Source organism: Stomoxys calcitrans, chromosome 1, assembly GCF_963082655.1.
Source record: "Stomoxys calcitrans chromosome 1, idStoCalc2.1, whole genome shotgun sequence".
Taxonomy (NCBI): Eukaryota; Metazoa; Arthropoda; class Insecta; order Diptera; family Muscidae; genus Stomoxys; species Stomoxys calcitrans.
In genome coordinates this window covers 142,344,668-142,359,912 of record NC_081552.1, presented here as the reverse complement: position 1 = coordinate 142,359,912, position 15,245 = coordinate 142,344,668, and the positions used below count along the sequence as shown (strand labels likewise).

Below are 15,245 nucleotides of genomic sequence, written 5' to 3'. Positions count from 1 at the left end.
AACCTTCACGCTAATTATGGCTGATGAGTAATTCTAAAGCAAATTACGAAACGCCTCCCATAGTGGTTGGTGTGTGTTGCGATATCTGGCTTATATTGCCCTTATCCTTAGATATCTGGCTTTCCTTATAGAAACAAACAAAAATTGTGAAATAAATAAATACCAACCATCATGACGCCATGCTCATCCTATGCCATCCTGTTAGTTAATAGAACCATATTTAATATATTTAAAGACACTTTACGACAATATAACAATAATGTATATGTACGTTCGTTTCATCAGTTTTGGAATATTATTCAGTACAGAATAAATTACGTTTAAAAATGCTTACGATAAATGCCAATAAATTGATTGGTTGATTTTTTCCATAGCCTTAAATACGAATATTAACTCATATATTAGCGTATGCACAAAAAATTGTAGAATATAAAAATATGTACGTAGTTTTGCATGAGTAAGCGATTCAATTTACAAATGCTTCATTAGATTATTTTGTAGAGCAGAATTTACAGGATTGCGAGTGACGATCATGTATGCGGATATAACTGATGGCATATGTACACACACCCTTTAAAATTGACTATTTCATAGTAATTGGAATATATTAGATACTACTCCAGCTTATTTGTTAGACTTTAGCATATTTATTACTTCATTTGCCATTTCGATAGCTTGTTTCCTAAGTTTTATAGCCTGAAATATATATGATAAAAAATAAAAAGCTTTGTAAGGACAAAAAGTCAAAACAGACCTTGGTTCTCAACTCCTTTTCATTCGTTATAAGTTCTTGTATTTGTACCGCAGTCCATTCGGTGTTTTTCTGATCCACAATCCAACGTAAGTACAAATCTGAAACAAACGGAATTGATTAGAAGAATGCTCTTTGGCAATGAAAAGGTTAAGTCTACCACTCCACAGTTCCAGACTTATTGGGGCTACAGACGGCCATATCACACTTGGGTTTGGTTCATAAAGAGGGTTCAGAAAATTTTTCAACACTTCCGGGCGATTTAAATACGACCAAAAACTGGTTGTGCGAGATTGAAGTTGCAACTCGTGTCGCTCTTTTTCAGAATCACAGAGAAATGTTCCATACTGAGAGAAATAACTGTGCTCAAACAGTAGTATTAACAATTGTGTACTAAATTCAAAGCTACATGGAAATTGTTTATACAACTGGTGAATGCAGTCTAGGAACAAGACGAAAGTTGCCCCCGAACTCTTTTGCCTGTTTTGCGATGGAGTGTAACAAGAGTAGCGATGGCGTGATGCAAATGGATGACCAGCCTGTATCCATTCACGTTCTATAAGGGCTTGAATTCTGTTGCAAATCAAATGCGAGAATTATGTAATATGTCAATGATAACCGAGAAATCAATGAACAATGCACTTACCCTCGTACTGTACGACAGTCAGGATTTAAAATAATTTGTACGAGAGATGTAACTATTAATGTTGAATCTAGTCCTTTGGCCCCGTGCACTAACACGGGGCTACCTTCCTGATCAAGACATTGTGCCACTACACATGCGGCATTCAGAGAACTCAACACTAAACTCAGCCAGTTACTATTTTCCAAACGTGATAACCATTTGTCAGGTGAGCACTTAACATCATTACAAGCTGTAAGAAATATTTTATATATACACATGTGCATTTCGCAGTAATGTTTCAACCAATACCTTCAATTAGTTTGGCAAAACTATCCAATATTGCAGAGGGGGACGAGACATTGCCTATTGAACGATTTACCTTTTTCCACTGTGAGTAATGCTGATCTGTTTCTGTGTTGGACTTTCCTTTACCCCAAGTGTCAACAATGAAACCTTTTTTACTGCGTCCCAATACCACGTTCAATATTGCTTCATCGGCACGACATCTTTTAATACCTTGTACGGATAATGGTTGAGCACATCTTAACAAAGCAGCCTATAAACAGAAAAAATTATATCTTGGTATAACTAAGATGTTTGTATTACAGAGTAACTAAATCAGTGGTGTTCAAAATTGAAATTGTCTCCACACTAGATTTCATACACAATTCACACGTACATACGCTTATGCTCTTTGTTTCAGTCGTTGTGCAGGCAGCACGAATGAACATGCGCTTGAGTGTACGCATAATTTTTGCAAAAACACTCAACGAAATAACCTGTTGCTATCAAATAATTATTTCAGGGTAGTTTTTATCAATTTTGTTGTATTGTATCGGCAATAGGTCCATGAAAACACAAATATTTAATGTTTTTCTTTTATTTCTTTCCAATATTTCGGTAGACTCCGTCTACCATTTACAAGGCTTGAGGATTTAAACAATAATAGAATAGAATCACACAATAAAAACAGATATACAATAAGAATCTTTAATTAACTATTACATTTAATGAGTTGTTACACGAACTATTGTCTGTTGGCACCTGAATGTTCTCTTCTGCATTCGCGCCGCTTTCTATGTCTTTTTTGAAATTCATTCCCTTGTCTGGTGGTAAGTCGATGATATGCAACATCTCGAGATTGAATCTTCGTCTGTAATTGTTCTCTGGAGCCAAGATGTCCACGTCGTTGAAGTTTGGCTTATGACCAGACAATGCACAGTGTGATGCTAGAGCAGGTTTTTGCTCGATTGATTTATCCTTGGCTTTCTGGTCAGATTTATGTGTAGATAACTTAGTTTTTAGTTTCGTCATGGTAGTGCCAATATATGCCATCGAGCATATATTGGACTTGTCGCCATTACATTTAATTTTATACACCACGTTTGATTTTTCCTCATTTTTAATTTTACATTTTGTCTTGCTGAATAATTCATTCACAGTTCTACTTGTTGAGTTGGTATTTGTCCTTGTCGTATAGATTTGATTTGCCAAATCTTTCGGAGAATCCTTGTATGTATGTCAGTGATTTGTAAATTTTTCCTTCTGTATTCTGCTTTTCGTCAATTATTTTCCCAAGACATTGCTTAGCTTTGCTTAATAGTGTATTAAGGGATTAAATATCTGTCATATTAATGCCCAAAGCCTGAATAACAAGCTTGACGAATTCAAGATTATTTTTGAGAACTCTGATATTGATATAGTGTGTGTATCGGAGACGTGGCTGAATCAATCAACACCTAATGCATTTATTGATCTTTCAGAATATAGCGTGCATAGAGCTGATAGATTACGTCGTGGGGGCGGCACCGCTCTGTATGTGAGAAACTATCTGAATACTCAGTTATGTACAAAGTCTAACCCATGTGGCCCAATTGAGTATGTTTTTGTTGAGGTATCTGCTGCCGATACCAAGCTCCTAGTGGGGTGCGTTTATAGACCGAACAACCGTACGGATACGCGAGATTTTTTCTCTGACCTTGAACCTCTTTCTCTTGCTTACTCAGACATTGTGGTTGCTGGGGACTTCAACTCTAACGTTCTACAGGACACGGGCTTGACGTTTGAAATGTCTTCCTTGGGGCTTTTGCCTGTCACTTCAACAATTCCCACGCATTTTTCCGCATCCTCCAGCACGCTTCTCGATCTGTACTTTGTTAGTGACACTTCGAAAGTCCTCCTATACGACCAACTGTCAGCCTCATGTTTTTCGAACCATGACTTGATCTTTTTATGTTATGAATTTGAGCTCACCAGGACTAGGGAAACTTATTCATATAGAGACTTTGCCCGTCTCGACCATGATTTTTGTTCTTTCGAGTGCTGTGCTCATCGACTGGGATCTGATATTTCGTATGGAAACTATCGATGAACAAACTGACTTTCTACAGAGAAATATCCGTGACCTACAGGAACTTACTAAAGACTAGAGAAGTGTCCTCCAGATCGAAACCGTGGTTCTCCCGGGATATTCGTTCGGCTATTCACGTGAGGAATATGTCGCATCGCAGGTGGAGACGTTTCAGGACGCCTAAGTTACATGATGCCTTTCGCTTAGCAAGAGATCATGTCAATAAGTTGATTAAGATAGCCAAGAAAGACTACTATTACAGACGCTTTACTTCTGCAATAGGCTCCAAGAGAACGTGGAAGGTTATTCGAGACATAGGAATTGGGAAAGATACTAATAGATGTTCAACAAACTTGGACATCAATGGGCTTAACGATGCTTTTGTTAATGTCCCACAGATCCCAGTTGATCCCAATTTCTATGGCTTCAATGTCTCCCCCTCCCTCGATGACGACTCTGGTTTTGGCTTCAGCTGTATTGGTCCCACCGATGTCCTTGAGTGCGTCGCGACTGTAAAGTCTAACGCTGTCGGATCTGATGGCATTGATCCTAGATTTGTAAGACTCTTGCTCCCCCTTATTATTCCTCATGTAACCTATGTTTTCAATAGGATTTTGACCACGAGTTACTTTCCATTAGCGTGGAAACATGCCAAAGTCATCCCACTGCCTAAAAATTCCAAGGAATATAGACCAATTGCGATTCTTTGTTACTTGTCAAAGGTCTTTGAGAAATTGTTGTATTTGCAAATGTCGTCTTTTGTCAACGAGAACTCTTTGTTATATGTGAGACAATCCGGGTTTCGTCCTAATCATAGCTGCGTAACTGCCTTGGTAGAGGTCACTGAGAGGATCAGGGTCAATTGGGAGAGTGACAAGATAAATTTCCTTGTTTTTCTTGACCATTCTAAGGCATTTGACACTGTGGATCATTCCTTGTTATGTGATAAGATAAGACATCTTTACAATTTTTCTTCTACGTCCTTTTGTCTTATTTTGTCGTACCTGTCACACCGCACTCAGTCCGTCAGTTATAAGTCTTCTGTATCAATTCTGGGTCCTCTTCTCTTTTCATTGTACAGTAACGACTTGGCGAGTCAATTGTCTTATTGTGAGGTACATATGTACGCTGACGATGTACAAATATATATCGGCAGTCCGAGGGATGAGATTGCTGAAAACATGCGTCTGCTTAATCATGATCTGTCAAGAGTCAGCACGTGGGCGAAAGCCAACGGCCTGTGTCTCAAACCTGTAAAGTCCATATGTGTGGTTATCAGAAACAGGCTGTCTCGTTTTTCATGTGATGTCGGTATATTCATTAACGACTCTAGATTGGAAATCGTTCCTCATGCAAAGAACTTGGGCGTTGTTATTAACAGCACTCTGACTTGGAGTAATCATATCGACTCTGTCGTTGGTCAGGGATATTCAAAATTGCGTGCTCTCTGGGCCACTCAGTCGGTTACTCCGCTGCGGGTAAGGTCTCTCTTGGCAAAGACTTATCTTGTTCCTGGCATTCTCTACGGCTGTGAGTTGTTTGCTAATTGCGACTCGGTAAGTAGACGTAAGCTAAACACCTATTTTAATAGCGTTACTCGTTATGTATTTCGCTTTAGACGGCGCGATTCCATCTCTGAATACTCTTTATCTCTGTATGGCGTCTCCTTACAGCACTTGTTGTTCCTAAGATCGCTTACTTTCCTGCATAAACTGATCTACACGCAGGCACCACAATATCTGTATGGATTTATTGATTTCGCCAGATCTACTAGAGGTAAAAATATCATTCCCAAAATGTATCGGAGGCTTGTTTCTGAATGGCATATGTTCATATTCGCTATACGTCTCTGGAATTCTCTTCCTAACGATCTGCAATTACTCAGTAACTCGGCAACATTTAAAACCAGACTTTGGAAACATTTTACTGCATTAAGTTGATGAATGTTAAGACTCATTTATATATTTATTTTTATTCTTCTATACTTACCTTAATTTCTTTTTTTTCGGATCAACTAAGTCTATTAATTCCTCTTTAATTGATAAATTCACTTTTGTTTTTTTCTTTTAAATTCAATCTACAAAGCCACAATTGTTAGTTTTTTCCGTAAGTTATTCATTCAAAAACTGTGATGTATTGTATAGCTATAGATTCTTAGTTTTAAGTGTTCACTATGTACAATTGTTGGAGATATTACCCGCACTTTAATTATAAGAATTTTATATTTTTGTTGTGCGGGTGTAAATAAATAAATTACAAATTAGAAATTGTCCAAATGGGGAACTCGTTAGCTCTAAGAGTTTCCTTTATTTTCCTCTAGTTCTCTGGATAAAAGTCTGGATCACCTATACTAAATACTCTTCTAATAAAATTCGTGGCCGAGTTCGTAATTACTCTTTTGTGGTGTTTGGAATAAAAATGGATCAATCTTTCAGAGGCCGTCGATTTTTGATACCAATCTACTTTCAGCTGGTTGCCATGGCTAAAACTACCGAGTCCAAATAAGGTAGTTTGCCATCATATTCCTCTTCCTTCGTAAATTGGATGAATTTGTTGAAGGAGTTCAGAGTCTTGCGAAATGAAATCGTGAAAATGTCGTCTACATATTTTGTCAATATCCTAGGTTTCACCATTTTGTCAAATGTGTCATTCAGAAGTTCCTCCATTACAATGTCAGCAATAATGGAAGAAGCGGGGGATCCCATTAGCTTTCCTCTAATCTGTTCATACAGCTTGTCATCGTATTTAAAATATCTGCTGTCTTCAATGCAGAATGTTAGTAATTATTTTGAAAATTTCCCGTGGTATATTGGTATATTTCTCAACCTGATGAGAGAATGAATTTCAGAAAAGACATAAAAAGCTGCGCGAAGGTATATCGCAAGCAAGGAAGGTATATCGCAAGAGGACATTCAGTTGCCAATAGACCATAGTTCGTGTAACAGCTCATTAAATGTAATAGTTAATTAAAGATTCTTATTGTATTTCTCTTTTTTATTGTGTGATTCGCTTTTACTAAAGAAAATGGTAGACGGAGCCTTGGAAATGGTAGACAGAGTCTACCGAAATATTGGGATGAAATAAAAGAAAATATATCAGGTTATGGACCGATTTGGACCATACTTAGCACAGTTGTTGAAAGTGATATCAAAACACTACGTGCAAAATTTCAGTTAAATCGGACGAGAATTCAAGACCCAAGATCGGTTTATATGGCAGCTATATCAAAACATAGACCGATATGGCCCATTTACAAATCCAACCGAACTACACTAATAAGAAGTATTTGTGCAAAATTTCAAGCGGCTAGCTTTACCCCTTCAAAAGTTAGCGTGCTTTCGACAGACAGACGGACGGAAGAACGGACATGGCTAGTTCGACTTAAAATGTCACGACGATCAAGAATATATATACTTAATGGAGTCTTAGACGCATGCTTCGAGGTGTTACAAACAGAATGACGAAATTAGTATACCCCCATCCTATGGTGGAGGGTATAAAAAAAAAATTAAAGAAGGAGGTAGGTAGCAAAGTAGCTACAAGCTTCGGTGTTGTTAAAAAAAGGTAGATCATTTACGGATGATCGGTATGTTAAAAACATTATTGTCAAAACAATAATGAAAAAACTAAATTATAACGTTGATTTTATAGAATCACACTACCCCTGTCACGTAAAAGTGTGATTCGTAATGCTGTTCATTTTGAGAACGGTTTGAATGCCAATTTCATTGCCTATGAATCCATTCGTCAAAATAATGGATATTGTCTTCACACCCCACATCATTTAAACAACAGCATTCAACACTATACATAGAAAGAAAATCAGCCCTATTCTGAATAACAATTCCTTGGGAGTTTATTCCCTACTCCCTTTTCCCCTATTCTGAATAACAATTTACTGTGAGTTTTTTCCCTAACCCCCTTTCCCTTATTCGAAACAAACTTCGAAAAAGGGAAATCTCTCCCAGGGAAAAAAGCAGCTATTCTGAATCGATTTAAAAGGGAGAATGAGGCGATAAAACTTGGGGAAAATTCCCCCAAACAAATGAAAGAGAGTTAGGATAAAAAATTGTGAAATTTATGTTTTTTATAAAAAAATTGTACCACTTCTTATTACTTACGAACGGAACAGAGAATGGTCGAATCTGCTCTTGAACATGAAACCAGGGGATAAATTATTCTGGAAGATCAGCAGAAGCCTCCGTGGTAAAGGAAAAAATGTCCTCCCGGCTCTTATTCATGGCAGCAGCAAAATCATAACAGATTCTGGAAAAGCTGATCTATTAGCTGATGTTTTCTTCAAATTTAATTATATAACCGTGGGATATAAACACTCCATAGATGCTTCGAGCAACTCCGAAATTGCCCGATTCAAACTCGAAAGCCCGTTTGCAGAATTCATTCTACCCACTTCTATTTCAGAAATTTCTGGCTTAATTGCGAATTTAAAGTCTTCGAAATCCCCGGGTTTTGATGAAATCTCAAATCTGTTGCTCAAGCGTCTACCTGAGAAGGCTTTGAAGGTGATAGTAACTATATTCAACAGTTGTCTCCGCTTTAACTACTTCCCTCAAAGCTTTAAAGTAGCCAAAGTAATTGCGATTCCAAAACCTAATAAACCTTCTTCTGATCCTTCCAGTTATAGGCCAATCAGCCTACTTAGTAATATATCTAAGTTATTTGAAAAAATCATTCACTCTAGGCTGTACGAATTTGACACAGAAAACTCCTTAATCTCTCCTGCGCAGTTTGGGTTCAGAAAGGAACATAGTGCAGTCCACCAAGAAAATAATCGAAAATAACAAACAAATGAGACGTTCTACGGGCCTTGTTTTACTGGACATAGAGAAGGCTTTTGACACAATTTGGCATAATGGTCTAATCCACAAGTTGCTAAAAAATGATGTGCCTAAATACTTATGCAAAATTATTTTGGACTTCTTGGAATCAAGATCTTTTATTGTAACCGTAAACCAATCCCGATCTTCCCCAAAATTGTTGAATACAGGCTTACCCCAAGGATCAGTGCTATCTCCCTTGCTCTATTCCATCTACACTGCTGACTTTAAAGCGCCTTCTTTCGTGAAAACAGCATACTACGCAGATGATACGGCGTCAATAGCTACAAGCAAGTTAACAACTGCACTTCTTAAAAAAATGGAAACCGGGTTGCTGGCTTGTAATAAATACTTTTCAAAATGGAATATTAAGATTAACCCGAATAAAACCCAGGCCATTATTTTTCCTTTTAACAAGTCTCCTAAAAGATTGCCTATCAGAAAACTTAACTTCGGTACTGAAAGAATTGAGTTACGCTCGATAAAAAAACTTAACTTTGGAAAGCACATCGATGAAGTCTGCAAAAAAACATTAAGAACGATTCGTTCACTATGGCCTTTAATCCACAAGAAGTCCACACTTAACTATGCTAACAAAAATCTTTTATTCAAGAGTGTAATAAGGCCCTCTCTTACTTACGGATGTCCTGTTTGGTATAGGACTGCAAAATCACACTGGAAAAAACTGCAAATTTTGCAAAACAAATGTTTAAAAATCATAAATAGGAGGCACTGGAGGTACTCTTCGGCGCTACTTCATGACGAAAAACTTGATACATTTGTCGATAGACTTAATGATAATTATTTCAACAAAGTAAAATATTCGACTTATAATTGATAAGGTCATGCGACGAATTAACATAAATTTACGGTATTTTCTTTTTTCTCCCTTTTAATTATCACATGGAAATCGTATGCTTACCTTGAGTATTTTTATTATATTTTTGAGTATGTATATATTTTCTTCCAATTGTGTGAATTTCATAGAAAGGTTTTTCCCCCTTATTTTTCCTTTAAACTCATTATCTTAACTGTGCTATTTTAATTTAATATATTTGATCCTAAGTCTTATATGCAGTAATATCCAAAAGATAAGATCTCATAACTCTGCTTTGTAAATATGAACATAATAATGAACCAATAAAGATGAAATTGAAAATTGAAAAATTGAACAATTTAAAATATATGGAAATTATTTTTGAATTTTCAGGGAGAACCTAACCGGGAGAACCTCGGTTAGGTATGTCATGTACACACCATAGAAGATTTTCTTAAGTTTCTCAATTTCATTGGCACTCCGTACCAAGTCGGATACTTAAAGGAAGTCCCTTATCATTGAGCTTAAAATAGAATCGGGCGGCACTCAATGATGTGCAAGAAGTCTTCTGCCTGTTCCTTAATGGAATGTTAGTGGGTAATTATTCAAAGATACTTGGCGCCAGATTTGCCAGCATTTACTCTGCAGGAGTAAGAATAAATCCATAAGTCGCTTTCCGGCAGCACTATGTCCAGCAGCCGTCCCAATCACCAAGAAAAGCGGCTGCCGCCCGGAAATGTCGATTAGATCTTTAAGTTCTAGTTCCATAAAAGTAGGCCTTTAGATAAAACGGCGTATCAGGCAGACCACACCACAGCATTCATACGATTTATCCAACTTAACTCATTTTGACAAGGGAAAACGCTAACATTCAGGATGTGTGCCCCGCATGCAACCAGGGACAACACGCCACAATTAATCTGTCTACCAGACCACTCTTGAAGCATCTAATTAAGTCAACAATTGTTGGATGAAGACGGAAAGTTGTTATCACAACACATAAATTTTGTGACAAGCTGTAGGCCATAATTGTGCACTATTAAAATACAAAAATTAAAACAAACATTACAAAAGCAACAGTAAACATGTTTGTAAACTTTTTTATCAACCTTTATAACTTATTTTTGCTTATTTTTCCATTTTATGTTCTTTTTCCAAAAAATAATAGTAAAATGTTTAGCCAAAATAAAACAGCTGAAGCAAAACAGCTGTTTTCGAGAATTCGAAATTGCCTCTCCCAAAAATTTCCTCTCTCCATTCAATCAGAATAGGAGGATTTTATTCGAGGGAGAAATTGATTCCCTGGGAGTTTTCAGAATTGGGCTGAATATGACGAAACCCATGCATTGCATTGCATGTCTTTTGTCTATCTCACTTAACACTCTTAAAGGCAACGAATATGCAGCGAATGGTGTGAAGCTTTCAAAGGGATTCCAAGGATTAAATACTTCGTTAATTTCTGTTGTACCCACCACCATAGAATGGGAAAAGGTGAATGCCAAAAGAATTTTGAACCCAAGTGTCTGGGGAGCCGCCCTGCATACAAAAGAACTCCAACCGAACATATAGGCCAATGTGAAATTTTAATAAGAGGCATGTTCAGCATGGACTCAAAAACGGCTTAACCGATTCTCTTGAAATGTTCACAATTTGTGCAGGTTGATCTGGAAGGAGTAAGAGGTTATATATTTTTTGATATCGGACCCAGAACAGAAGTGGGCCGATCGGCACAATATGGAACTCAAATAAGAGGTATTTTGAAGTAGAGTACGAATTTGATATCAAACATTGTGTCCAAGTTCGCCCTGACCACAAAACCCCTTCAAATAGATATATTCGACGATCATGATAATATGGGACTCAAGTGAATGGTATTCAGGAGTAGATTACGAATACGGTCTGGAAGGAGCAATAGCCTATATCCTCCCCCATACCATAATAGCACCGCCCAAAAATAAAATTGAACCGATCGGAACAATATGGGACTGAAATGAAAGATATTTGGGAGTAGAGTACGAATTTGATGTTAAAAATTGGGTTCAAGTATCTAGGGGGCCGTCCCCACCCCCCCAAAACACCCCTATTGGTCAATAATGGCAATATGGGACTCAAATGAAAATTATTGGTAAGTAGAATACGAAAATGGTATTAAAATATGTGTCAAAATATCTGGGGGCCGCCATTCTCATAAAACCCCTTACAATCAGGCATACAGCCCGCGCATAAAATTTGAGACTCAGATGAAAGTTATTTAAAAGAAGAGCACGAAACTGATATCTATTTTCAGGTGTCTGGGTCAGGCATATTTATCGATCTTGGCAATATGGGACTCAAAAGAAAGGTATTTAAAAGTAGAACACGGATTTAGTATCCAATTCTATTACTAAGAGTTTTGAAGCCCGCCCACCCCCATATTGCCATGTTCGGTAAGTATGTCCTATTTGTTGGTGTTTGGGGGTGTGATAGACACCCAGGCATTTGACCCCAGGAGCGGATACCAAATTCGTGTTCTACTTGCAAATACCTTCCCTTTGAACACCATATTATCATGGACAAACCATTTCCTATTGACACTATCTGTCAAAAACAGTGATGAGTGTAACTCTAATTTTGAGTATGCTACTAGTTCGCGCCATTTTTCGTTGCTTGTGTGTGTATGGTTCTTAACTATAATACACACACACAACCAAAACTCGTTGACAGATAGTGCACTTGGTGAGAACAAATTGTACGCAGCTGTTAACGGTATACTACCTGGTAATTATGTCATGGTCCGTCCCCTTCCGATATCAATAAATTGTATGGCCTATTGCTCCTTCCAGACCAACTTACACAAATTTGTGAAAGTTTCAGATTGTGTAGGTTTGTATGTTAGGTTCGCATTATACTTAAAATATACATCACTTGATGTTCACATGAATGTCATGATTTGTCAGATAACCTATTTGGGGTGGTTTTAGGAGTTAAAGCGCCACCCAGATAATTGGGCACAAATTTTAGTTTCATATTTGTAATCTACTTTCAAATACCTTTCATTTGAACCCCATATTATCATGATCAGCTAATATTACGATTTGGGGACTAGTTGAGGGTGTTCGAGCTGCCCCATTTCTCGGACACCATTTTAAATGTCATAAAATGGACCTCATAATATTGGCATGATCGTCTAAAATTACTCTTTACAGTAATTTTTGGGCTTGGGCCGGCCGGGATAAAATTTGTAATATGATATTCGTACTCTACTCTCAAATAACTTTCATTTGAGTTCCATATTGTCCCGATCCCGATCGTTTTGTTTTGATTTTGCAGTAAATCTAAATATCAAAGGCTTGATAGCACAGCTGTGATTTTTATCTAAAATCTTAAAAACGTGTTCTATTTGTTCCGATATTCCCCACAACAAAACAGTGTTATAATGATGAAAATACAAATATAAAACACATTTGAAGAAGATAATTTCTAAAACTAAGTTTATTTCTAACACCGCTTGAACATTTCAATTTACGGCATTTGCAACACTAAGTAGTTTCGTTGGAGGTAGATTTTCGTTGTTGTTAGATGACGATACCTCCTAATTGTACCATGACGACAACCATTAAAAGTGGTCTCATTTGTACAACAACCACATATCATATGGTGCTATTCGTCATCAAGATGTCATTTCAAAAATGATATTGTTCTCAACACAACCTTGGTAAAATTTGCCTAGAACACAACCAAAGAAAATTTCGCTCGTGTTTGTATGTGTGCAGGTAAATGAATATAAATACAAAATTGATATCTTAATACCGTCAAATTGGCCGACTGTATTAGCTGTTTGCGTGAGAAATCTTTTCATGATTACTCTTTTTAGGTAATAGATTTTGGAGCAAAAAAACTTGCAGATTTTATTCAGTAGGACGCATAATTTTTTCATTAAAGTATCATGTTATCATTGAGATTTTTGTAGTGTTTCAAAAAGTAAACGTGAAAAATATATATTTTTCACCCATGAAAAACGAATATAGCACCAGCCTTAAAGCCTGGTACTAACTTCGATCACAGCGAAAATGCCTATTAAATTATTGCGAAATCCGACGGACTCTTTTCTATGGAAGAATACAAACAACAACACACAATTTAGTGAGCAGCATTTAATTACATTTGCAATTAAAATTGTGCGAAATTTATCCTGATGCAGCGACAACTCGCCACTATTTTTTCTCATAAAACTCAGTACCACTTGTACGGAATGTGTTCGCATTATCTTCGTCACCATTTTTTTGTAGTGCGTTTTGACAGTTGTTCGTGTGAAAAGTCGAAGTCAGTACAAGGCTGTAAGCAAGAACGCATCAAGTCTTTTATAACCTGTTTGTCAACGTCGAACGTAGGCGCCTCAAACGAAAAAAAAAGGATTTCGGTTAATGTATCTCACTTTAAACGAAGAATTTATTAAACGACAAGTCGAACAAAAACGTAAGCATTATTGACATTTGATGATGTTTGCGCGGCTATATTGTTGTTGCCCTCGGTTGATGCCTCTTCCCCAACGACATCGAAGTTCATATCTTGAGGGATTTAGAAAGGCATCTTGTTTGCAAAAATTGTATGTGTGATGCCTATCAATTTATTGTTTTATTTGAAAATTTAAGAATTTATTTATTTGTTTTTCTTTAAGGTTGGTACTATATTCGGTTATCGCCGTGAAACTCCATATAAAAAATATAAGCTGCTTTTTCTTCTAGTGAAAATTTGCATTTCACGAGGACCAAGAAGAGCACAATCACAGTTATTGCGCAAAAAGTAGTTTTCTTATCTAAAATAAACGCGATCGCCAATCTTCTAATTGTAACTAAGTGTTTGTTAGTGTTAGTGATCTTGCTCATATGAGTACATATGAGCATTTTTTTCCACGATCACGGGGTGGAAAAAAATATTGTTTGTGGATGCATATATAAGAAACTATTTTTATATAAATATACAAATATAAAAAAATATACTTCTGAAATAAATAAAAAATAAATGCTTCTTTCATAACAAACTATTGCACGAAGTAATAACGATTGTGAAAGTGTTGTGCTTTTGGCCTTGCTATTACATCAAAATTATTTTTATGCAAGTGGGAGATGCTGGCAAAGGCTTTTGGAAAGTTGTGTTTATGTAACTTATACCAACAAAAATACTACAAAATCTAATTATTTTTACAAATAAAAGCAGAATTCGTTTCTTTTCAAATAGTTTTGTGTTTCATTATTTATTAATTTCGAAGGGGTGAGTTTTTGGTTGAAATTGCAACAACATATATGAATTTGAGTGTGGTCCACACACTCACATTTGTATGTAAACATGTACGTAGCTGCTGATAAATTGGTTGCTGCCATATGAATTTTTATATTTAAAAGGCAACATTTGGCCAAAAAAACCCAAAAAAAATCAAATGTGGTAAAGTTTTTAAACCACCGAAAGAAAGATTTAGAGACATTTTTTCCCAAAAAAGAACGTATTAGTTTCAGCCTTTAGATAAAAAAAATGCACGTCTGGATGAGTTCTGTGTTGCCTACTTTTTCCTCCATTTCGAGCGATTGTCGTTCGTTCGTCTGGACTATTGTTCGCAAAAGCAACAAGCGTTAAATAAACGAAGTTGTCACAGTGGAAGCGAAAATTCATAACGCGTAAACGTTTAATCTGATCGGTACGAAATGATCTAGGCATTTGTAAAGGAGGACATAAGCTTTCAGTAAAAAATTTTTGTTGGCCCCCATAGAACACAGGGTTAAATATAGGGTTTTAGTTGTTGAAGCAGTGCAGTTGTACACTGAGGCAGCAGCCCTTTCCGATTAAGGATTCCATTGGAATTGTATATATAGGGTGTTGGAGTTGAGCAC

General features: G+C 36.7%; 1 protein-coding gene across 1 annotated transcript in view; it reads right to left on the bottom strand.

The window, feature by feature from the left end:
• Positions 1–205: 205 nt before the first annotated feature.
• The window catches only part of LOC106091908 (myotubularin-related protein 9), a 37,225-nt gene continuing 22,185 nt past the window's right edge, over positions 206–15,245 (bottom strand). The window contains exons 4-8 of the mRNA XM_013258611.2: positions 1,686–1,932; positions 1,398–1,626; positions 912–1,324; positions 755–852; positions 206–696 (exon numbers count right to left, since the gene is read on the bottom strand). Coding sequence (XP_013114065.1) covers positions 625–696; positions 755–852; positions 912–1,324; positions 1,398–1,626; positions 1,686–1,932 — 1,059 coding nt within the window. The 3' untranslated portion in view covers positions 206–624. The remainder of the gene's footprint in view (positions 697–754; positions 853–911; positions 1,325–1,397; positions 1,627–1,685; positions 1,933–15,245) is intronic.